This window comes from Girardinichthys multiradiatus, chromosome 14, assembly GCF_021462225.1.
Source record: "Girardinichthys multiradiatus isolate DD_20200921_A chromosome 14, DD_fGirMul_XY1, whole genome shotgun sequence".
Taxonomy (NCBI): domain Eukaryota; kingdom Metazoa; phylum Chordata; class Actinopteri; order Cyprinodontiformes; family Goodeidae; genus Girardinichthys; species Girardinichthys multiradiatus.
In genome coordinates this window covers 30,112,100-30,137,284 of record NC_061807.1, presented here as the reverse complement: position 1 = coordinate 30,137,284, position 25,185 = coordinate 30,112,100, and the positions used below count along the sequence as shown (strand labels likewise).

The following is a 25,185-nucleotide window of genomic DNA, read 5'->3' as shown; positions in this document are numbered from 1 at the left end:
AGTTGATATTCCAGGCAGCTTCCCGGAACCTTTCAGGAATGCACTCTAAAGGTTCCCCCAAGATCTTAGGACCTTTAGGAATTATCAGACTTGAAAAACATCTTTCAGCAACGTTTCTGTAAGGTTTCTTAAAAGTTACCCAAAATGTTTTACTTCAGGTAAGGTTCCCTAAAAGATAGTAGCCACCTTTACAACATATCTGTCAGGGTGTTGGTTCAGGTTAAAAATAAGTTTCAGTTTAATCAAGATTTTCTGAAGGTCATCGGTGTCCTCCAGGAAGATTCCTTGAAGCTTTCAGGGATGTTCTGCAAAGGTTCCTCCCCGTTAGATGCAACTTTAACAGTTCAGGTAATTTATCTTCAATACACCTTTAGGCTTATATATTTACTCGCCTCTTTCTAAATTGGGTACTTTAAACATTTAGAGATGGAAAATGTCAACATTTTAGGAAATAAAATCACGTCTTCATGAAATTATTTGGTCGGAACCAAAGTATCAGGTGTTTGTTTCTTGCGCACAGACCTTGGTTGCTAAGTAACCCCTGCTGCTGCTGCTGCTGCTGTTTGAAGGATGCTGAGAGTTTAGCCGCAGCATCCAGTGGAAGCGGGCTGTTTGAGGTGTCCAGCTGAAACCGGAGGATGGACGAAAGCACCGAGTTATCCCTGAGCATTGCTCACATCGCCCAGCGGCTCCAAGGAAGCCATCTACACTCTCAGATAGAGAGACAAGCTAAAGTGAGTCGGTTAGCATGCGGCTAACGATGCGGAGCTAGTTGCTGCTGTTTGTCCCCTCAGTAATAAGCAGTGGGGGGGGGGGGGGGGGGGGGGGGGGGGGGGGGGGGGGGGGGTCTTTCTTGTTTAACTTCACTTATAAAATAACGAACCCTTTTTAGGACTGTTTACATCGACCGGAGATAAGATTGGAGTCGCTAAAGGAAGACGTGCGTAGCTTTCTGAAAACATCAGGTGGGTGTTGGTTGATCTTGTGCAGCACAGATTTAATACAGTAGTGTTTAAAGGCTTCTCATTGGTTTTTAGGTTGGGAGAAAAAGCTACAGAATGCTGTCTACAGAGAACTGCATATGTAAGTTACATATATTTTATAATAGCCTTTAAAGGATGAAACACTTCCCAAACATCTGTCAGGATCCAGTTAGGATTTTAATTTTCTTTTTGGTTGGAAGTTGCATTCAGGTTCTCAGCCACAGTCAGGAGGATCTGATTCGCTGTTATCCATAACATGGAAATGTTCATGTAAGAGAGAGAGGGTTCTGATGCAGTCAGATTTGATTTAAATGTTTTCCAGATCTGGATAAGTATGAAAACATAAAACAGTATATGTACATTTTTATTTACATTCTTTATTCTTTATCCATCCTGTGGTTAGGTAAATATCTGCCTTTAATTCTTTGCAAACTGGAAGAAATCTGGGTCTGAAAAAACGTTTAGACCTGAAAATGTGCAGGGATCTTGGAAAGCACACTGTCAAAAACCCAACTATTATTGTTTCCTAAAACCATACGTGAGCAGTCATTTCTGTTCAGATCAACCAAGGTTGGTTTGGTATAGATAACTGTAGATTTATCCTTAAAACAGCAAGACCTTCTTCAAATACATAAAAGCTGATTGGATGGTTTTGAAGGTAACAATCAAACTCTAAAATCATAATTAAACATGCATTTTCATGCAGAAGTACAAAAATGCTGTTTTTAGCCAGTTGTCACAGGTTAATCAGAGCCACAAACATAATCTGTTTATGATTTTCATCTCATGGTTTCCAAGAACGTATCTGTAAAGACAATGGAGGTAACACTGAAGGAGTGCTGTTTGTTTTTTTTGCTTTTTTTTCTTTACATGAAAGCTCCATAAATTTAAAGGACCAAGCAAATTCCTTAAGATCTTCTTAAAATAACATTTATTTATGGGTTTTAAATGTCTGGTTTCATTGTTGTTCCTCTACACTTTACCCCTTATTTCTCTGAGGATTTCAATAGAACACTGAGAGAAACATGAAGGCTGATTTTTTTAACCTTTTTTTTTTATTCACAAAGAAATCCGTGTTGTTAAAAGCTTAAAGTGTTTTAAAGTGGTTCTGGAGGCTGAATCCACGCTCTGTCGCCACTCTAGGGACTGGAATCACAAGCGCCACTTCAGCCAAAGTTTTGAAACCAGGGAACATTTCTCCAGTTGAAATGTTCAGAAGTCAGCAATACTTTCCGAACGAGGGGTTTCCTGATCCGGCGGTGGCAAACAGCTAATTAATATGCTAACTCGCCACCAAGTGGTCATGGGTGTGAATTGCAAACTGTCAAAATGACAGATGGTCTTCAGATTTTTCGGAAATCTAGAGATCTCTGGACCCTTTACCTAAAGGACCTGCAGTTGTAATTGCAAGAAAAAAAATTAACAAAGTTTGTGCATCGCATTGTTTTCAGATTTTTATTACTTAAAAAAAATGGAAACCATGTAAAACCCGTAAAGTGGTAAATGACCTGCACTTGTGTAGCGCTTTATCAAGTTCAAGGACTCCAAAGCGCTTTAAGCTGCAACCAGTCATCCACCCGTTCATACACACACTCACACACTGACAGTGGTGAGCTACATTGTAGCCGCAGCTACCCTGGGACAGACTGACAGAAGTGGGGCTGCCATACAATCGGGGCCACTGAGGCCTCTGACCACCATCGGCAAGCAAGGAGGGTGACGTGTCTTGCCCAAGGACGCAACGACAGAGACGGACGATGTGGGGGTTCAAACTGGCAACTCACCAGTTACAGGACGAACTCCTACCATCTGAACCTCGATCGCCCTCACTTTATGTTGGTCTGTCACTTGAAATGCCAACCAAATGTAATAAAGTCAGTGGTTGTAATGAGAAGTGATGTGAAACAAAGTTCAAGGGGTATGAATACATTTACAGGGCGCCGTATCTGGAGTTGAGTGGTTGGATTTTGAAAGTTGGCAAGAAATGAACAAGATTCATGCTCTGCTCTAATAAATAAAAATGTTTTACATTTTTATTTATTATTTTGCAACAATCTTGATACTTTCTCTTCAGGGTTCCATTGACCTTTAAATTTGGTATGCAACTCCAGGCTAACCGTCTTACTAATACATTTCTCTGATAAATGTGCCCCCCCCCCCCCATGTTGAAGGATAAGTGACCCTCTTTGCTCTTTGGAGGCTCAAACATCAGCATGAGGCACTTAATGACTGATTGCTTTTTGTTCCAGCCTGCAAGGCTCTGTTGGCTTCTTATAGGTGTTTTGAATATGATGTATGTTGTTTAATGCACCAGGTCCTTGAGTCACTGAGTATGCCCTGAGTAGGATTAGCGAAACATTTGGTGGAGATTTGTTCTGAGTCATCTAAGCTCTGATCGTGGGGCATTAATGCTGAGAGACCTTTGATTTTTTTTCATTCTCTGTTTGATGAATTAATTCTATGTTTGAATAATGTGTCATTTCCATCAATTTATCAAAGTTGTCAGTCTTTCTGGCCTGTTTTATCCCAAATTAACATCCTCCTTCATTTGTTGCATTTACTTATTCCAGCCAGCTGCCTCCTAGCCATCCCCCGGCTCCTCCGGAGCATCTCAAAGAGCCGCTGGCCTACATGCGTAAGGCTCAGGTCAGTATGTCTCCTCTTATCTCCGTCAGTCCTTCCAGCTCCATCTTCCTCTGGATCTCCTTGACTCGGCTTGTTTTCGCCTGCCAATTTTCAGAGACGCAAACCCTTTTTATTTGTGTTGCTTGCATGATGTCTGAAGCCGCCTGCTTGTGTGTGCACAGGCCAGCTGGGAGAAACGCATCCTCAAAAGCCTGAACAGCATGAGCACGGAGCTCGGAGTGCCTCTGGCTCGTAAGGTAGGAGAAAGTATGCTGCATCACAGGTAATGCAGCTAAACTGCTGAGACTTGTCCAGTGGAAAGGCTGTCGTAACGTTGTATTTATTTTCACCAGATGGTTACCAGGCTGTCATGTCAGATCTCTGTATTCCTTCGCATGCACACGACTGTATTTACGACTAAATGTGACACAGCCAGAATCTGTGTTGTGCAGGCTGCGTGGTGTTTGTTTCTGAAATCCCTCCTGTTCCCACAGAGGCCTGCAGCCGAGCAGAAGGAGCTCACCAACAAGTGGAACGAGATGGGCACAGACGAACCAGGTCTGCAGACATTACCCAGGGGTCTGGGCCCCAGAGCGATCTGCCCGCAATGACAGATTGGTGTTGATGTGTATGCCTGCGCTGGCGCATTTAACATCAGCCTAACAACATCCCATGTCTCTGCACCGTTTTTGATCTTAAAGCCATATTTATCCCGCCAAGGCTTTTCTTTGGTGAAGAATGTTCCAACTTTCCTTTTCGTTGCATGAAGCTAGGGGCTAGTGTGAGGCTTTAAAGGAGTAAATTATAGTTTATTGATTGCCGTTCTTATTGTAGTCGCAGCTTCACTCAAATTTAAACATTTTCAAACTTCAAAACACATAAGGAACTATCCAGTACCTTGCAAAAGTAATAAACTTCCTTGAACATTTTTTATCACGTTAAAACCACAAAATTCCAAGTATTTCACTGGGATTTTAGGTGACAGACCAACACAAAGTAGTGCACAATTAAGAAGGGAATGGAAGTCTTTTTGGGTATGTCTCTACCAGCTTTGCTTATCTAGAGACGGAAATTTGCCCATTCTTCTGTACTCCATCAGAAATCAATAATTTTGCTTTAGATTCTCAATTGGGTTTAGTTCTGGACTTTGACTGGGCCATTCCAGCCCGTGGATAAGTTTGATGTCAACCATTGCATTGTAGCTCTGGCTGATTGTTTTGGGATGCAGTCCTGCTATCCCAATCTCTAGTCTTTACGGGTTTTCATTCAGGATTGCTCTTTATCTAGCTCCATGCATCTTCACATCCGCATCCCTATTCCTGCTGAAGTAAAGTGTACCCACAGCATGATGCCACCACCATCATGTTTCATGGTGGTGATGGTGATGTCTAATTTTTGTTTTGCATGTAGAAGAGAAAGCTCAGTTTTGGTCTCATCTCACCAGTGCGCCTTTTCTCACGTTTGCTGGTACCCATACTTGACTTGTTGCAAGCTCTAAACTAGATCTTCTATGGCTTTCTTTTGGGTATCTTCTTGCTACTCTCCCAGAAAGGGCAGATTTATGGAGTGCGTGCCTAGTAGTCGTCCTGTCGTACTGCAGCTGTGGAGGTCAGGTGAGTCAGTTCAGGTGGTTGTCTTGGTAGGTTTATGAAACAGGATATTGTTTTATGACCCAACCCTCCATTAAACGTCTCTGCAACTTTATCTCTGACTGTCTGCTGTGTTCCTTGGTCTTTATGTGGCTCTTTGTCCGCTATTTTTTTCCCCACAAACCTTCACTAGACAGCTGGAGTTATACTGAGGTTACTGGACTCAATTTGTTAGTAGTGAGACTTTTGAAAGTGATTGGTTGCACTGGACTTTATTTAGGGGTATGAGAGTAAATGGGGCTGAATAAGAAAAACCTAAAATTCAGTTGTAAAACCTAGTAAAATATGCTGAGGTTGTAACGTGACAAAATGTGAAAAAAGCTCAAGGGCTGTGAATACTTTTGGAAGGCTGTGTGGTTTGTTGTTAAATTTGGGATTTATTAGCTCTTTCCTATCTCCTTTTTGCTCACAGCCGGCTCATTTCCAGAGAACAGGCCAATCTTTCGTCCTAACAGTGCTATCACGGCTCAGGGACGTATGATAACATTTAGGATGTGCCGTCCTCCGACTGTAAACATTTCAGACAGCGAGTATAGAAGCTGTCCAGACCTCTCGCACGGAGCTGCAACTACGGCTACAACCCCCTGCTTCCATCCCAGACGTTAAGGCCGCTCCACCCGATCCGGCCGTGAATTTACAAGCATGTCGTCTCAGTGGCAGCACTCTTCCTCTGAACTGTGCTGAAAGCTAATCTAAATTACTCTTCATTTTCATTCGCTGCCTATGCCGGGCAGAGAATATAAAGGGGTTGTTTGTGTGTTTGTTGCAGACTTAAGTCGCTTCAGGCCTGTGTATGCCCCCAAAGACTTCCTCGAGGTAATTGCATTCCTTGCTGCTCATAGTTTTCGTCTTCTGGAAAAGTTTGAGTCCAACTCCTTCGCTTCTATTTATTGGCATCAAATTAGGTGTTGATCGGTTTGCGGAACCCCAACCATGACAGCTGTGAGGACATCAGCGCCCGGAGCCACTGGGGCCTCATTCAGGTCCCCCTCAACGTCCGGGACATCCCACACCTGGTAAGCCTCTACGCAGCTCTCTTAATCTTATGCTCACGTTCATATATGTGTTTCTAATATGTTTTAGCGAACAAATAAATATAAAGAGAATGTGTTCCAACAAAGAGCTTATGAACAGCTTATATCTGCTGAACCATTACTATGCTGATTTGACTCTGTTTTAGATCACTGTCCTGCTCAAAGGCACAATAACAAATAATGCCCTGTTTACTGGCAGAGTACACCAGATTCTTACTCTTCTCTACTGGTATTTTAATAAGTTCATGATGCCATGAACTCTAACAAGGTTCACAGGTCCTTCGGCAGAGTACCAGGCCCGCAGCATCACAGATCCTCCACTATACCGACAGTGGACACGAGGTGTGGTCCCACATCTTCATCTTCTGATTTTCTCCAGGACCACCTGGGGGGTTTGATGCTGAAGATCTTATCTGGCCAAAGCACACAGTTTCAGTAGAGTTTAGCAAACTTTACACATTTGCATTAGTGATGGTATGGCAGAAAATGCCATTTCCTGTCATTCCTCCCAAACAACTGAGTCGCATGTGGATAGCCTCTTTATGGAGACTTGATGATCCCTAGACAGAACTCTTTGCTGCATTGCAGAGATTTCTTTTTGCTATTTTGCTCATTGCTCAACCGCAGGATCAACTCAGATCCCCGTCCAGCTAGTGTGCCACACTTCCAATTCTTTAAAACTGTGTAATCATAGATAATATTGTAGATATAGGCAAATTTAGCTGAGTAGGTATTTTCGTATTCAGGTCCTTCTCAAAATATTAGCATATTGTGATAAAATTCATTATTTTCCATAATGTCATGATGAAAATTTAACATTCATATATTTTAGATTCATTGCACACTAACTGAAATATTTCAGGTCTTTTATTGTCTTAATACGGATGATTTTGGCATACAGCTCATGAAAACCCAAAATTCCTATCTCACAAAATTAGCATATCATTAAAGGGGTCTCTAAACGAGCTATGAACCTAATCATCTGAATCAACGAGTTAACTCTAAACACCTGTAAAAGATTCCTGAGGCCTTTAAAACTCCCAGCCTGGTTCATCACTCAAAACCCCAATCATGGGTAAGACTGCCGACCTGACTGCTGTCCAGAAGGCCACTATTGACACCCTCAAGCAAGAGGGTAAGACACAGAAAGAAATTTCTGAACGAATAGGCTGTTCCCAGAGTGCTGTATCAAGGCACCTCAGTGGGAAGGAAAAAGTGTGGCAGAAAACGCTGCACAACGAGAAGAGGTGATCGGACCCTGAGGAAGATTGTGGAGAAGGGCCGATTCCAGCCCTTGGGGGACCTGCGGAAGCAGTGGACTGAGTCTGGAGTAGAAACATCCAGAGTCACCGTGCACAGGCGTGTGCAGGAAATGGGCTACAGGTGCCGCATTCCCCAGGTCAAGCCACTTTTGAACCAGAAACAGCGGAAGAAGCGCCTGACCTGGGCTACAGAGAAGCAGCACTGGACTGTTGCTCAGTGGTCCAAAGTACTTTTTTCAGATGAAAGCAAATTCTGCATGTCATTCGGAAATCAAGGTGCCAGAGTCTGGAGGAAGACTGGGGAGAAGGAAATGCCAAAATGCCAGAAGTCCAGTGTCAAGTACCCACAGTCAGTGATGGTCTGGGGTGCCGTGTCAGCTGCTGGTGTTGGTCCACTGTGTTTTATCAAGGGCAGGGTCAATGCAGCTAGCTATCAGGAGATTTTGGAGAACTTCATGCTTCCATCTGCTGAAAAGCTTTATGGAGATGAAGATTTCATTTTTCAGCACGACCTGGCACCTGCTCACAGTGCCAAAACCACTGGTAAATGGTTTACTGACCATGGTATCACTGTGCTCAATTGGCCTGCCAACTCTCCTGACCTGAACCCCATAGAGAATCTGTGGGATATTATGAAGAGAACGTTGAGAGACTCAAGACCCAACACTCTGGATGAGCTAAAGGCCGCTATCGAAGCATCCTGGGCCTCCATAAGACCTCAGCAGTGCCACAGGCTGATTGCCTCCATGCCACGCCGCATTGAAGCTGTCATTTCTGCAAAGGATTCCCGACCAAGTATTGAATGCATAACTGTATATGATTATTTGAAGGTTGACGTTTTTTGTATTAAAAACACTTTTCTTTTATTGGTTGGATGAAATATGCTAATTTTGTGAGATAGGAATTTGGGGTTTTCATGAGCTGTATGTCAAAATCATCCGTATTAAGACAATAAAAGACCTGAAATATTTCAGTTAGTGTGCAATGAATCGAAAATATATGAATGTTAAATTTTCATCATGACATTATGGAAAATAATGAACTTTATCACAATATGCTAATATTTTGAGAAGGACCTGTAAATGTTTCTTGACATCAAAAGATCAACCCCCGTCTGCCTTACTTGAATGACATGTTCTCTTGCCTTTCCTATTTTGAAGAATGGTGAAAAGAAATTGGCCTTTGTCTCTCCGCATATTTTTACTGCAGACAAACAGCAAGTCATGGATTTCTAATGAACATTTTCTCGACACACTTGGAAAAACTGCCTTTCTGTCGGGTGATGGTCACAAAGTCTGATATGGACGGTTTGTCTCTTTGATTTTGAGTAAAATAAAACAATCTGATCAAGTCTAACATTCTGAAATATTGCAGATTCGCTGAATATGATTGGTTGGATCAGCCGGATACTGGCTGTTTAGGATTTGGACGTATTGTCTATGTGAGGAACTTTAAAATATCTATGAAAAGCGGCGCACACAAAGTGATGTTAACTTTACTGAAGTAAAAACTGAATTCCTAACATCATTTGGTCTCTTTTCCATGCAGAGTTTATAGAGCTTTGCCCTGAGGTTGCAGGCTAACAACTAAATTACCCAGACTGGTGACCACCCAGGAAGCAGGACTAACATTCTCTCTGCATTGGGTCCAATAAAGAAGTAATGCTGGCTGCCCAGTCGGGAAATCTAAGCAGTGGGAGTCCAGTTTTCCTTTATGTTTTCTGTTAATGCATTTTGAATCCTTGGTGGCCTTTAATTTTCTTCCAAATCTTAGAGAGAATCATAAACTTTGGTGATAGAAGGCATGGAATGAACTAAATGTAAAAACCCGGGAAGAATGTTTTGACAGGATTAAGGCAGCACACTAAATAATGTGGAGATCTGTTTTGGTTTTTCCTGCTCACAGAGGCAGGCGTACTCAGAGCTCAACCTGAACTCCGGCCAGTTGGGGATTGACGACCACGCACATGTCCATCCAGGTAGTTGGAGAAAGCAAATGAAGATCCATGTCTGTCTGATGAATGTACTACGAACAAAGAAACATTTTCACTAAACAGCACTTTGACCAGTTGCGTGACAGCGGTGAAGCTTGCCCTTTTATCATTCAGTAGCTCATAAAAAGTAGGAATAGAGATCCCTCTTGTTGTGATTAAATGTACGTGTTTATCCATTTAACAGATTGGCACACCCACGTGTAAACCTCACTGCTCTGTTGGCTGTCTGGGATTTCTCAAACAGTATCTCCATGAAGTCCAGATATTGACATTTGTCATTCATGCCTTAAATAGGCATGTGTGTTTGTAAACCAGAGCGATACCAATGCTGACAGGTCTGTTCTGCTCTCTCTTTCCTCTATGCTGGGCAGACCTGTTTGAAAACAACTATGTTCAGATCGGCAAAAAAGGTTAGTGCTCATGTGGGTTCTTTTTATTTGGGGGGGGGGGTTATTGAATATAACAATTATCAGTTTTAAATGATCCATTAGAAACTTAGGGCTGTTGTGTTAAAACATGCTTATTTGGGGTTTGTTTTCAGCAGCTCATATCAGTTGAATCCACAGAGTTCCTACGGAGTCTGGAAAAGCCTGGGATTTGGTTTCAGTGTTTTCCTTCCCTCCTTCCTTCCTTGATTCCTTCCTTCCTTGTGTTCTACCTCCCTTTCTTCTTTTTGTCCCATCCTTTCTTTTCTTTATTGTGTCCTTATCTTTTTCTCAGTCCATATTTAAATCCTGCATACAGTAGGGATGTGCACCAGTAATTTGAGGGAAACTCTGGCCAATCCCTTGAGTTTAGGAGCCTTTTCATGCCTGAATGGTTAAAGTATCAGAGTTGGGTGGTTTAACATACAGTAATAAAACATTTACCCACGGTCAGGTACTGGACTAGAAGTGATTGAAAGAGCAGTCAAACTCTAATGAAAAAGTTTCAGGAAACCTTGACAACTATTGACCAGGACCATTTAAAAGGTTACAAGAACTTATTGCTCCTTGGAAGCAAAAGATAAAATGAAATACACATGGTTTAAAACTTTTCACAGTTCTCACAGTTACAGAGTTGAGTGTTCGTGCTCCTGGAGAAACTCTGGTTTAATTTGAACCTTTTCCTAGACACCTCTAATAAAACTACAGTAATATCCCTCGTATGTCTTATATAAAAACTGAAATCAGACACTTCTATAGCAGGAACAAGTGCCACGTTTCTATCACTTACAAATTATCCTCTTTTCAGGTCCCATAAACAGCTCTGCCATAAAGCCGGCGTAAACACAAAGCTGAATATGGACACTAATCAAGCATTAATAGCTCTAAAAACACAGGCTGTACTTTATATACACACAACCACACACCCTCCGCTCACTGCTTCAGCCTCAGTTGGCTTTGTTTTGGCTTCTGGGCTGTGCCTGCCATTCCAGGCCAAGTGTTAAGTGCAGTCAAACAGGATATTTAGGGGTTGAGGAGCGTGTTAGTTTATGCTATAACTGCCCAGCACCTTGAGTTGAGGGCTGTGTGTTATGGGCCACTGTCATCACAGAGATTTAGGGTAAGACAGGGCAAGCTGAACAGTCATTAAAATGTTCACGAGGGGCTTTAGAAAGTTGCGCAACAATCACAATTATGGGAAGGTCTGACTCACGATTTCTGGTGTTTATGCTTTTGTAGACTGTGATATGATACGGCTACAAGTCTGATTTAAAATGTGCAGATGTCCTTTTTCCCATATGTACTGTGCTAGAGGGCTGACGTTTTTTTTTTTTTCATGTGGCAGTGATAGCAAGTAAGAACGATAAGATAAAGCTAAATGTTCAAGTGTAGCGGAAATTGATCTGATCACAGAGATGTTATCGAACCTACAGCAGCATGCAAAAGTGTCCACACCCCTCAAATGTTTTTCACACTTTCTCACATCACAAACACAAACTTCCCCGTCCATTATGCGTGACGAAACAACACAAAGTTGCACATTATTATAAAAACAACAATCCATCATCCAGAAATGGAAGGAGGGTGGTAAAACTGGTGCAAACCTACCAAGAGGCCCGTGGTTACTCTGGAGGAGCTGCAGAGTTCCACAGCTCAGGTGGGTCAACTAGTTTTTATGGAAAAGTGGCAAGAAGAAAGCCATTGTTGACAGGAAATCATAAACAATGTGTGTTTGCAGTTTGACACAAGCCACGTAGGGGAGCAGCAAACATTTGGAAGAAGGTGCTCTGCTCAGATGGGATCAAAACTAAACTTTTCAGCTGACATGCAAGACGCTCTGAGTGGTGGAAAACTAAACCCTTAGAACATCTTGAACACACCATCCCCAAGGTTAAAACATGGTGGTGGCGGCATCATGCTGTGGGAATGTTTCTTGCAGCAAGGGCAGGGAAGCTGGTCAGAGTTGGTGGGAAGCTGTATGGAGCTACAATACCTGGCAATACTGGAAGACAATCTGTTAGAGGCTACAAACGAGTTGAGTGGAGAAGAGGTTCACGTTCCAGGAGGACAACATACCTAAACATCCAGCCAGGGCTACAATGGAATGGTTTATAGCAAAGGATAATCATGTATTAGAATGGCCCAATCAAAGTCTAGGCCTAAATCCAACTGAAAATTTGTAGCAAGACTTAAAACTGGTTTTCATAGATGCTCTTCTTCCAACCTGACTGAGTTTGAGCTATTTTGCAACGAAGAATATCAGTCTTTAGATGTGGAAAGCTGGTAGAGCCTTACACCAAAGGATTTACAGCTGTAATTTTAGACAATTGTGGTTCTACAAAGTATCGACTCAGTTCGGTTGAATAAACACGTGTCGGATTTTATTTGTGAAAATGTGAAAGCGTGTGACATTTTTGAAGGCATTGTAATACAGGTCCTTCTCAAAAAATTAGCATATTGTGATAAAGTTCATTATTTTCCATAATGTAATGATGAAAATTTAACATTCATATATTTTAGATTCATTGCACACTAACTGAAATATTTCAGGTCTTTTATTGTCTTAATATAGATGATTTTGGCATACAGCTCATGAAAACCCAAAATTCCTATCTCACAAAATTAGCATATCATTAAAAGGGTCTCTAAACGAGCTATGAACCTAATCATCTGAATCAACAAGTTAACTCTAAACACCTGCAAAAGATTCCTGAGGCCTTTAAAACTCCCAGCCTGGTTCATCACTCAAAACCCCAATCATGGGTAAGACTGCCGACCTGACTGCTGTCCAGAAGGCCACTATTGACACCCTCAAGCAAGAGGGTAAGACACAGAAAGAAATTTCTGAACAAATAGGCTGTTCCCAGAGTGCTGTATCAAGGCACCTCAGTGGGAAGTCTGTGGGAAGGAAAAAGTGTGGCAGAAAACGCTGCACAACGAGAAGAGGTGACCGGACCCTGAGGAAGATTGTGGAGAAGGGCCGATTCCAGACCTTGGGGGACCTGCGGAAGCAGTGGACTGAGTCTGGAGTAGAAACATCCAGAGCCACCGTGCACAGGCGTGTGCAGGAAATGGGCTACAGGTGCTGCATTCCCCAGGTCAAGCCACTTTTGAACCAGAAACAGCGGCAGGAGCGCCTGACCTGGGCTACAGAGAAGCAGCACTGGACTGTTGCTCAGTGGTCCAAAGTACTTTTTTTGGATGAAAGCAAATTCTGCATGTCATTCAGAAATCAAGGTGCCAGAGTCTGGAGGAAGACTGGGGAGAAGGAAATGCCAAAATGCCAGAAGTCCAGTGTCAAGTGCCCACAGTCAGTGATGGTCTGGGGTGCCGTGTCAGCTGCTGGTGTTGGTCCACTGTGTTTTATCAAGGGCAGGGTCAATGCAGCTAGCTATCAGGAGATTTTGGAGCACTTCATGCTTCCATCTGCTGAAAAGCTTTATGGAGATGAAGATTTCATTTTTCAGCATGACCTGGCACCTGCTCACAGTGCCAAAACCACTGGTAAAGGGTTTACTGACCATGGTATCACTGTGCTCAATTGGCCTGCCAACTCTCCTGACCTGAACCCCATAGAGAATCTGTGGGATATTATGAAGAGAACGTTGAGAGACTCAAGACCCAACACTCTGGATGAGCTAAAGGCCGTTATCGAAGCATCCTGGGCCTCCATAAGACCTCAGCAGTGCCACAGGATGATTGCCTCCATGCCACGCCGCATTGAAGCAGTCATTTCTGCAAAAGGATTCCCGACCAAGTATTGAGTGCATAACTGTACATGATTATTTGAAGGTTGACGTTTTTTGTATAAAAAACACTTTTCTTTTATTGGTCGGATGAAATATGCTAATTTTGTGAGATAGGATTTTTGGGTTTTCATGAGCTGTATGCCAAAATCATCCATATTAAGACAATAAAAGACCTGAAATATTTCAGTTAGTGTGCAATGAATCTGAAATATATGAATGTTAAATTTTCATCATGACATTATGGAAAATAATGAACTTTATCACAATATGCTAATATTTTGAGAAGGACCTGTATGTTAATTTGGGATATTCAGTATGGAATTATACCTAACTCAGATATTATCCCCTTAGAGTCATTTTCCATCGCTGTTCCATTGCTTATTTTCGAATGCATTTTGTGTAGTTGTAGTGGAGCAGGACAGTGCAGCTGCACAGCAGTACAGCAGGCGGGGCTGTCCCACCGGGCTCCGGGCAGACCTCTGGGCTATCATCTTGAACTCGGCCAACCAGCCGCAGGTAAGGCAGCAGATGCAGATGCACAATCACTCAAATTCACGGCTCATTTGCACAGCTGCGCCGCTTCCCAAGCTGTCCACAACAGCTCGGATTCTTTTCAGCTTTTTACCCCCTATTCCATATGCTTCTTGTCTGCTTCTCTTATTGGACGCCTTCGCGCCATGCATTAAAAAGCCAACATGTGACATTTTAACACCAACTGACCAATAAATCGACATAATCTGTGTGTTTGCTGCCGTGGTGTTTATTTAAGCTGGCCTTGGCCTGTGCTGTGTGTACAAATGTTGGGATAATCAAATGCTTCATCTCGGTTAGCCCAAACAGTCCTGCATGTCTGCCTGTGTGGCAAAATACCGGAGTCCAGAATAGCCTATTGAGGCCCGGTTTGGAAAAGGACAGATTTGGACAGATGACTCTGGAAGTTCTGGACAGTGTTGGAGGGCAAACACATTAAAGCACGTTAAAACAGAGAGTTGCAAATGTTGCTCGGTGTGTTTGAAAAGGCCTTCTTCTTGGGCACAGATGTGTAAAAAGTGTTCAAATACAGTCAGTTTTTATTTCAGTAGCAAAAACTCACTGAAAAATAAAAAAACATTCATCCTTGGATTTGAGTTCATTTATTCAGTGGAGGAAAACAGTAATCCCACAATAGGAAAGAACAGTTTTTAACTAAATGACAGGTGCCAGACGTCACATAAATATGTTATCTTTGTTAATTGATCAGAGTTTCTAAGCCCTTTTAAGTAGCAGCCCATGAAATATGATCCTAAGTTTATCTTCCACCACACACACTGAGAGGGATGATAAGGGAGGCAAAATACCCTCCAGATCTCACTGCTAAGTGAATCTCTGCAAAGTGTGCGATCTTGGGATCACCAAATCTCCAACCATTTAATGCAAGACAAATGCCAACCGGTTGTGTTGGAAGGCACACCAGGAATAAGCCTTTTCTGTCCTCTCATCACAAATGTAAACATGTGAAGTTTACTAAAGATCACCGGAACTGCAGGCTTTGTTTAGATGAGACAAATACTCCAGGCACTGTTGCACGAAACAAAGAATAAATATGTGGAGACGAAAAACTGCATATAAGGTCATAAACTCAAACTATCACTGACATCAAAATGATTAATATTACCGTCAACTCGCAGAATGTAGACGAAAATATGTAGGGAGAAGAAATCCAATTAGATTTAATGGAAAGGCGGGGCGAGTTGAAAAAACGGTCAGTGAGACTTAATCTTTCATCCTGTTTATGATTTCTTTGTGTTCTTGGAACTTTATCAACAGACCAAGTCCAAATAAAGTTTTTTAATAAGTTAAACTGTTTATTGCAAAATATAACTTTTCTTAATAAATGGAGGTGGCCCTAAAAAAATGCTTTCCTCCAAGACTTCATGCTCTAGTTGAATACATTTAAAGTACATGCAGTCAACTAAAACACTGTAAGATTTACAGCTAAGCCCCAAATTTCCTCCCAAAATAAATCGATTTCAACTTATTTTCTTTTAACCAGATCTTTGTTTTCAAACAGGAAAAGACATTTGCATATCTCAAAAGATAAAAGACTTGGAGGTTGGAAGGTCTTCCTGCCATCACCCTAATCTTTCAAAGGCGACTGTGGCTCAGTAGGAAGAGTAGTCGTCTTGCAATTGGAAGGTTGTGGGTTCAATTCCAGCTTCCTCCTGCTGTATGTCAATGTGCCCCTGGGCAAGGCACTTAACCTCAAGTTGCGTATCGGTGTATGAATGTGTGAGCGATAGTGAGTGTGATTGGGTGAATGTTGCTCTAGTGTAAAGTGCTTTGAGCGGTCTGTATGACTGGAAAAGCGCTATATAAATTCAGTCCATTTAATCTTTAGCTCTCTCCACAGATTCTCTATAGGATTCAAGCCAGGACTCTGGCTTGGCTGCTCCAAGACGTGAATATTATTTCCAGTTAGAAGAACCTTTATTGTAAAATCAAAAGATTACTTTTAACCTAAATCCAGGGTATGAATAATGACAGTAGTTGACTAAATTCCTGCTGAAACTAAGTTACATTTTAGCGATAATTTAAAAACGATTGCTTAACACTGGTCAAAAGCACCTCATGACCACTGTTTAGCATGGTGGAGGATCTATGATGCTGTGGGCTTGTTTCTCTTTTAAAGGCCCTGCTAGAGTTAGATTACATGACAGCATGGACTACTTGAAATACCAATAACTTTTAAATAAAAGAATGGATTGGACTATATCAGGAAACTGAAAACAGATCGTCATCAGGTTTTTCAGATGGATAATGATCCAAAACATCTGGCTAACAGTTCACAAGACACCAAATTCTCCAACATTAGTCTGTTGCCATTTCAGTCCTCAGACCTAAATCCTGGTGGAAACCTGTAGGTTGAACTGAAAAGAAGACAGCATAAGAGAAGGTCCAGGACTCTGAATGGTCTTAAAAGGAAATATTGTTTTTCTGGAATGACAGCTGATGGGGCTCTCATGTCTCTGTCGGAAAACCTACGTAATCAGTTTCTATTATTTCAGCAGGAGCTGTTTTATATTAATGTGGTCCACATTACCAGTTTCAGTTGTCTCAGTGTCCTCCCTCAGCCGCCTGCGTCTGCTCTCACAGCTGATCAGTGTCAAGATGCTCAGAAAGTGTCGCCAAGGACATTTTTATTGCTCCCTCTGGCTCACTTATGAAAACCTGTCAAAAACCGGACGCACGTTTGAGATTAAGCATGTGCTCGGAAACACGATGCCCTCTCTATTCATGCTCCATTTAACCGGACTGTCATTACAGTTATCAGGACATAATTTAAATAGTGTCTGTGAAGGAAGTGAGTTTTTTTTATGTTTATTTTTATTTTGTTTTACAAAAACTACATTACAGAACATACATTAGTTGTTTTTCCTCAACACTCAATTAATGAAAAGCCATCAAAGTTGTTCTATTCGGTTCAGTTAAATGAAATTCATATTTTAGATGCAATTATGTCCACATAAAAAGTGCTGCGTCTCTGCCCGTTTCAGGACGTCATGCATTATGAGCAGCTCAGGGCTGGAGTGATCCAACACGACCTGCTGGTTGACAACCTCATCTACAAGGTGAGCTTGTCAACACTCATCCTCTGTGTGAATGAAGCCTGGGCATGCCGTTAGCAAATGCTGTAAACCTTATCTGCTTTTCCTGGTGTTTTTTTTATGAGCACATTCCTCTGAGTGACTCAGCCTTGCATGTTAAGCTACTGTTGTATACGTGAATAAATTCACAGGGTTTAGGTTTGAGCTGTCTTCGTTTCAGAGGAACTTTAAAATTTACACTCGTATTGAAATGCTGTAAAACATTACAGCATCATAAATAATTACAAAACGTTTGACCTTCCTTAGTGTGACATATGCACACACATGCGTCATTTAAGTAAAGCAATAGTTTGATGGAGGATCAAAACAATCTGGTACAATCCGTATACTCTATCACTGCACAGTGCAGACATCAACATGTGACGAAACAAGGCGTTTCTCCTGATCTGATCAAAAGACAAGACAGAACGTTGAGAAATGTTTGGATCAAGAGCCACTCTGTGCATCGCTGAAAGAACACCGTACTCACTGTGAAACGTGGTAGTGGCAGCATCATGCTGTGGGGGTTAATTTTCTTCAGATGGAACTGGGATGTTTTAGCAAGGGGGAGAAAATTGCTACCAATTCCAAATACCTGTCAGTTTTGTCCTAGCCAGAGATGGAATTTGACTGAAAATCTGGGAGGTTTTCCAAGGCAGGGTGGTCAAACATTACAGAGTGAAGATGTGGGATGTTAATAGACTTTTACCAAAGACATCTGAATTCTGAAAGTGGAGAAAAGGAGGCCTAGATAGTTTAAAGACGTGCACACTTGTGCAACCAGGTTATTGCTTAACTTTTTATTTCTTGTATGCCCCTCTCTAAGAAAATGTTTGTTTTTCAGTAAAAAGGTTTAGTTTATACCTATGAAGATGCAAAAAGTTGATCTGCGGACGTATTTTGTATTAATATTCTCTTCTTTAACAGGATGTCAAACTCACCGCCAGTAATGACGACTACTACTTTGTGTTTGAAGATTTCCTCTATCAGGTCAGCTCTCTTCTTTATGAAACATTCAGTATCTCATTTTTTACCATTCCAGTTTTTTTTTTTTAGATTTCATTGTATACGCCTGTTGTTCCACTGTGGGCATCTTCCAGTTTGGCCACCCTCAGTGTTTACCCCTTCTGTGTGACAATAACCATTTTATCTACTGTTATACTCTCCAACCAGGCATCAATAGCTCTCTGTTAGTCGCTGCTTTATTTGTCTTTGATGCACATGTGATAAACATGTCCCTGTACTTGGCAGGTTCACTTAGGAGCTTGCTTGTTTATCTTGCTCTTTGGTGACAAACCAGAAAGCGCACTGTTTTTTTTTTTTTTCAATGGCCACACTCCTGCACCCTTGTCAATATTGGCTAATGGCACACTCACTAGGGAGTGAAAGAATCCACGTCATGTCAAAATGTTGGTTCAGAGATTACACGAGAAAGCACGAAAGGTTCCTAAAGGGCGATTTCCCAGAACTGTCCACAGAGGAGCCATGTTTTTGTCTTTGTGGATGTGTTTATTTAGTTGTATTTGAATGGATGTCTTTTAGACCTTCGTGACACATTGTTTGATGACACAAAACCTTAAACTTTGCCACATCTCCCACAGTTGAACAAGCGTGCCCATGCTCTGAAAGGAAGACACAATCATTAAGCAGTCGTTAAGACGATGGTTGTAATCTGAGAAATTTGGGTAATGGGCCGATTGTCTTCGTGTAGGCAGCTACTGGTCCACAGATAAACAGGTACTGAACTTGAGTAGGAAGGAGCCACCATTTTTATTAAATAAGTGATTTTACTGTATGTAAAGTCTGGATCTTTACCCAAAACAAAGAAGATGAGGTGGTCATTTCAATCGATTTGATTTCAGCGTTAAACCTGCTCACGACAATATGTTTCAATCCGATTCTGAAGTTCAGAACTCAAAATAAGAGGGAAATGGTAAATAAATGTCTCTGAGGATAACAGGGCTCCTACGCAGTCTGGAAAAGTCCGACGGTCCATCCACAGCTGTGTTTACAGGCTTAGTGATCTTATTGGATGTAAACTTCTGAATCTGAAGAAACTTTTAAAATGAATTTCTCATTTTGGCATTTAGCAAATAATTACGTTGATCTAACTGACCTAAAACAGGAAATGTTGTGTAATCGTATGCGCCTTTTTATACAGCGTATGTAAATATCTGTTTTTAGTTGTATACATGCAGTTATAATAGAGCATAATTGTATCTTCACGCTGTTTTGTTTTACATTTAAAGATAGAAAGTGTGTATGTGGCATTAATCTGTCATAAGAAAGATTTCTCAATAAATTATCTCTAAAATCAATCTGGAGAAAACCAGGACACATGGTGTGATCCTCTCTATAATGTTTATGGAAAGATCTTCCACTTAACAGACCATTTCATGAAAGGTCTCTCCACCTGACACTTGAAAAGGCCCCTAATTACATGAATCCATGAGGGACAAGCATAAATACTACTGCAAAATGAACACGTTACACACGTTTTGATGACGTGCCAGGGCAACAAACTGTTTCTGGAGGTCGACCTCTGTGGTAGCAGCAAAGCTTAAAGAAAACCAAACACAAAGAAGCCAAATTGGTTTAAATCAAACAGTTTAGATGCTGGAAAGCCCTCCATGTTCATTGTTATGTATGGTGGAGGATGTGTGATGCTGCCGCTCTGTTTGTCTTCCAAAGGCTGTAAGGACCTTATTAGAGTGCATTGCATCATGAACTCTTATTTATTTTCAATAAAATTCCAGTTGATTCTACATAAAAACTGAAAATGTGTTGCTTTTGTGTCTTTTAGAAAGATAATAATCAGGTCGATTTTCCGTTTTTTTCACTTGAAATATGTTTCTATTTTTTAGCCACCTCTGTTTGTTTCCAGGTACTTTTGTGTTTCTCTCGGGACACCGCCGTCCTGGAGCATTTCAAGTACAACAGCGCCACTCCCCCTAAATCCTTTCTGCATGGTGAGATCACAAAGGCCTCCTTGTTGTCTTTCCGTTATCATATGCGTGTTGAGGTGCAGGTCAATCACTAAAACCGACATCGTCCTGTAAATGTGTTGCCTGCCTTGCAGGGAAGGTAGGAGATGAAGAATACGCTGTGGTTTATCCTCCGAATGGTGAGCTTTTGCTTTGAGAATCTCATATTGTTCTGATGCTGCCTGAAATTAAGGTTTTGAACTACGTTGGAGAAAATGTATGAAGCTGACATGTTTTATTTACTCAGGTGTTATCCCTTTCCATGGCTTTTCTATGTATGGTGAGTTGTATCATGTTCTATTTTTAACGTTTTTTTTTATGTACATTGAAATGGCAAGGATATAACGTGGTTCACGTGTGTGTGTCGTATTTTGGGGATATTTCCGCAGTGGCACCCTTGTGTTTCCTGTACAACGAGCCATCCAAACTCTACAGCGTCTTCCGGGAAATGTACATCCGCTACTTTTTTAGGCTGCACTCCATCTCTTCTTCTTTCTCAGTAGGAGCGTTTTCTGGTTACATGTCTTTTTTTAAAGGCTTTTCTTTCCCTGGTGAACGCATACACTTCATGTTGTTGTGCTTGTGCTGCTGCAGGGTATAGTGTCCTTGTGTCTGCAGTTTGAGCGGCTACTCCAAACCCACCTGCCTCAGCTGTTTTACCACCTTCGACAGATTGGGGCCCAGCCGTGAGTTAAAATGCTTTGCCGTCCTGCCTCCGTGGTGACGTACATACCGTGCAGTGCAGAAGCATTTCTGCCCTTACTGACCTTTTTAATATTTGTGTCACATTACAACCACAAGCTTCACTCTGTGTTAGTAGACTTTTATGTGATAAACCAAGGAAAATGACACGTAAAACTACCCTCATCACTCTGAACAGTACATCCCCACAGTGAAACATGGTGGTGGCAGCTACATGCTGTGGGACTACTTTTCTCATGCAGGGACAGTTAAAAGTCCAGACCTAAATCCAACTGACAATTTGCAGCAAGACTTACAAATTGATGTTGGGAGACGCTTTCCATCCAGTCTGAGTTTGAACTGTTTTGTAAAGAGAAATTAGTTGAAAAATCAGTCTCTAGGTGTGCAAAGCTGGTAGAGATATACCCAAAAGGACAACTGCAGTTAAAGGTGGTTCTCTAAAGAATTGGCTCAGGGCTTTTGAATACAAATGCACACCACATTTTTCAGTTTTAAGAGCAATTTGCAGATCATTTATAATTCTGTTTCACAATTATGCATTACCTTGTGTTGATCTGTATAAAGTCCTAATAAAGCACATTGAAGTGCCTCAAGCCCTTTTGCAAGGGACTGTATGCCGTGTGTTTTCCACACTGGTGGCTGGTACTGTTACAGATCATTACCTTCTGATTCTTAGGAGCTACCGCCATCTAGTGGTTATGACTGGAGCTATACTTTTTCTCAATCATGGAGTCTTAAATTTGTGTAAGATCTAGTGGATGTTGTCAGGATCATAAAAGTCTCAAATATAATTTGTGCTCACTGAAGACTGCATATTTTGTTCTAAGGTTGCGTATTGCCTTTAAGTGGATGGTGCGGGCCTTTTCTGGTTATCTTTCCACTGATCAGCTGCTTCTTCTTTGGGATCGAATCCTTGGGTACGACTCACTGGAGGTAGTTGCAGGTAGGTAAACCCCGAACTCTTAGTCCCACTTAAGCTATGCTGTCTTTTTCTGCCGCTAGTCTTTATCTTTCCTGTCTTTGACCATTTTATTCTTTCCTTTTCTCCTATTATACTGTCTCTTTCACCCTGCAGTCCTTGCAGCTGCTGTGTTTGCCTTCCGCGCTGAGAACCTGATGGAGGTGACATCGCTGGCCTCAGCTGAGGTACGTTTATCCCAACTTAGACTCGGGTATTCGCAGGTGTGTTTGAAACGCGGCGTCCATTTCCCCCCTGTCACATACTCACAGAAAAATACAAATAGCCCCTAACAACCAGTTCCAGTAACCCAGTCTTGTGAAGGCACATGTCTGAGGCGCCCGCACCCTCTCACTCCTGCATGTCGACCAGCACTCCGTGCCCCAGTGCATGTTTGGAAGAATCATTTTGTTTGTGTTTAGTAAACATTGTTAGCGTAACCCCTAATACGGTTCCTGTGACTCCTCACCCCTTTCCAAGACTTATAGCGAGGGGGTTAAGTTCTAGGGGGCAGCATTTGCTTGCAAATTTTCCCACCTGCCCTACTTAAGAGAAGATATCATCACTGCTCCTTGTTTTATATTTAGCACCTCAGGCCTAGTTCTGAAATTTTAAACCCTCTTTCTAAACATGATCGTGTTCCTAAATTTAATCCCCCACGGGAACCCAAAAGGACAGGGTGGGAATCTTGGATCATCCTGCTGTCTCGTTATGTGTGGATATTGTATTTAATTTTTTTCATGTCTCTTGTAAAATGGATTGTTAGCTAGTTGTCTGATTTGAGTTTTCTTTGACCAAACACACCGCAGGCCGTCCTCGCCGACCTTTCAACCCTGAAGGTTATACCGCTCATTCAGATCTTTCTTTTCGCCACCGCTATCTGAAGATCACCAAAATGAAGACATGAGTTCTGGTACGGCATAAACCAAGCATGATCCACCACTCAACTATGATCACAAGTTGAATAATGAAAACTGACATCAGGGCGATGCACCTCATGTAGTTCAAGCAAAAAGCCAAACGCACCTTTAGCCCTATAAATAGTAATCACCCTTTATGATAATATTAGATGTCATACAGTATGTGAGTAAATCCTAAGGCCAAGCCAGCCTCATTAAGCCGTAGGGAAAGATGATCCTCACAGCAGTTCTCTGATCAGCTGAAGTGAGTTGCATGAAGCAGTGATTGTGTCACAATGGCAGCGTGTGAGAAGATGCAACTACAGTAACATCGCCGAGGTTGTCTAATGACATGTTAATTAGCTCCTGCCATTAATACAGCTCAGCGGCTCCTGCTTGTTATTATTAAACTGTTAGATACTTCTGTTACTGCTGAATGATTTGGCATCTTAGTCTACTCCAGCATGTTGAAAGAAACGTGCAAAAAGCCACGAGCTACTGTGCCGTCCACAATTATGTCCCTCCACCCCCATCGTAAAGAAGTAGAAAAAGCCTTAAAATAAATTCAAGTTTTATAGCAGCAGCATAATCTCACAGTGAATTTGTTTTTTAATCGTGCTAAACTGGGCTCCGCAGTGGGCATGAGATGCTTTCCCTAATTATCATTATTTGTTTATTGCCAGACCCAAACTGGAGTATTTGCTGCTGAGAAGCTCAATCTTTCGGCATTTTCACACCTGTAGTTTGTGTAAAAATGCCCAGGGAGGGAAACGGACCAGATTTGATTTAAAATGGACTAAACACCTCAGGTGTAAAAACATCTTAACTCTAACCTAGGGCTGAAACAATTAATCGGATTAATTCGAAATCTAAAACATGCCATTTGCTGAAAGAACAACCTACTCTGAGTAGTAATTAGGCCAAAAATATATAAAATTTGCATTTAAGATGAAAAACCTTTGCCTATAAATACGCCTGATCTAGAACTCCTCAAGTGGCACAGCTTTAGCTTCACCAGGATCAGGCGCTGTAAAAAATCTCCTATTAAGCACCTTTTGCTAATCATTACTAATTGATTAACCGCAGAAATAGTGGACAGATTAATTGATTAGCAAATAACCGTTAGTTGGAGCCCTACTCTAATCTGACCAAAGCAGACGGTTCCAGTTAAAATCCCTGTAGCATTTTGTAAACTCCACATGTTTGTGTTTGTGATGGTAGGACAGAAAAGTTTTTTTCTGACATGTGTCCTACACAGCTGGTAGGTTTATTTAGCACCCTTGCTTTTCAGTTCCTGATGTTTTATTGTTTTTTTTTTAATTGTCCTGAGTGTAGAAGTGGGCCAGTTTAGCCGAGTAAGCCGCTTATGCCTACTTAAATGGCATGTTCTCTGGTCTTACCCATTTTCAAGAGTGGCTAAAAGAAACGGGCCTCCATGTCCCATCAAATCTGTAACCCCGGGGAAAAGCTTAATTGAAAGAATTCCTTATGAACATTTAATGGAGGTGCCAATAACTGTAATATTTTGTAAAAAGCAAACAAAAAAAAAACAATTATTTCTTAATGTAGGATTTTGTCCCTCTAAATAAATGCACTCACATTTGGATTTTTTTGTTTTGTTTTTTGTGGTGTAAGGGGGGGGCGTTGTGGAGAACTGTAAATGACATTGATGTTTGTGTTTTGTACACGCTGCTGTCTACATGCAGTTTATTGCATTTACTGCGATCTTGATGGATGCTTAGCACCAGTGCCATCAGTGCCAATATTGAGGTGTAATGTTTTTTTTTTTTTTTTTTTTTTACACATGTGTGGTTTTAAATTTTGACAAATCCATTGTGTCATTTTTATTATTTGAAAGTCGGTGTCATGCATTAAATCTTGTGCTGCAAAAAAAAAAAAAAACATTTTTAAATAAAGGTTAATCACGCCTGAGTCCTCTGTGTTGCTTCTTCACTGAATATTTCTGTTGGGTCGTGTGACAAGATAAATGTTTGGACAGGCAGAATGTATGTTGGAGTCTCACAGCAATCATTTCTAAATGAGCCCCCAACCTACGTGTAGCATATTCCCTCGTTCTTGGCCTCCTCCCTCATCCCCTGCTGCCCTATCTGGGAGCTCGTATCGAATTTTGCTGTTCTTCTCTTTCGTCTTTCCTCTCCCCCTCCAGCACCCTCTTGGATCCTGCTACATCTGCCACCTGTTTACAAGCACTCCCACGGCCGACTCTTTTATCAGTCATGCTCCTCCTTTGGCCCCCACAAGTCTGTTGATCCTGCCAACGTGTACCTGCTGTGGTGAT

The 25,185-nt window shown here is 41.6% G+C and overlaps 2 protein-coding genes across 2 annotated transcripts in view; both read left to right on the top strand.

Moving 5' to 3' along the window:
• The first annotated feature begins 528 nt into the window (after positions 1-528).
• Positions 529-24,818, top strand: tbc1d19 (TBC1 domain family, member 19). The gene is made up of 21 exons (XM_047385188.1): positions 529-734; positions 893-965; positions 1,038-1,083; positions 3,554-3,629; positions 3,791-3,865; positions 4,103-4,166; positions 6,027-6,073; positions 6,163-6,273; positions 9,459-9,531; positions 9,918-9,956; positions 14,124-14,236; positions 17,254-17,328; positions 18,271-18,333; positions 20,228-20,312; positions 20,423-20,467; positions 20,575-20,607; positions 20,717-20,826; positions 20,922-21,013; positions 21,857-21,972; positions 22,105-22,175; positions 22,797-24,818. Exons 1-21 carry the CDS (start codon positions 639-641, stop codon positions 22,869-22,871), a joined length of 1,578 nt encoding a protein of 525 aa, XP_047241144.1. The 5' UTR covers positions 529-638; the 3' UTR covers positions 22,872-24,818.
• Positions 21,919-25,185, top strand: part of stim2b (stromal interaction molecule 2b) — a 63,836-nt gene continuing 60,569 nt past the window's right edge. The window contains exons 1-2 of the mRNA XM_047385187.1: positions 21,919-21,972; positions 22,105-22,175. The gene's annotated coding sequence lies outside the window, so the exon portion shown is untranslated. The remainder of the gene's footprint in view (positions 21,973-22,104; positions 22,176-25,185) is intronic.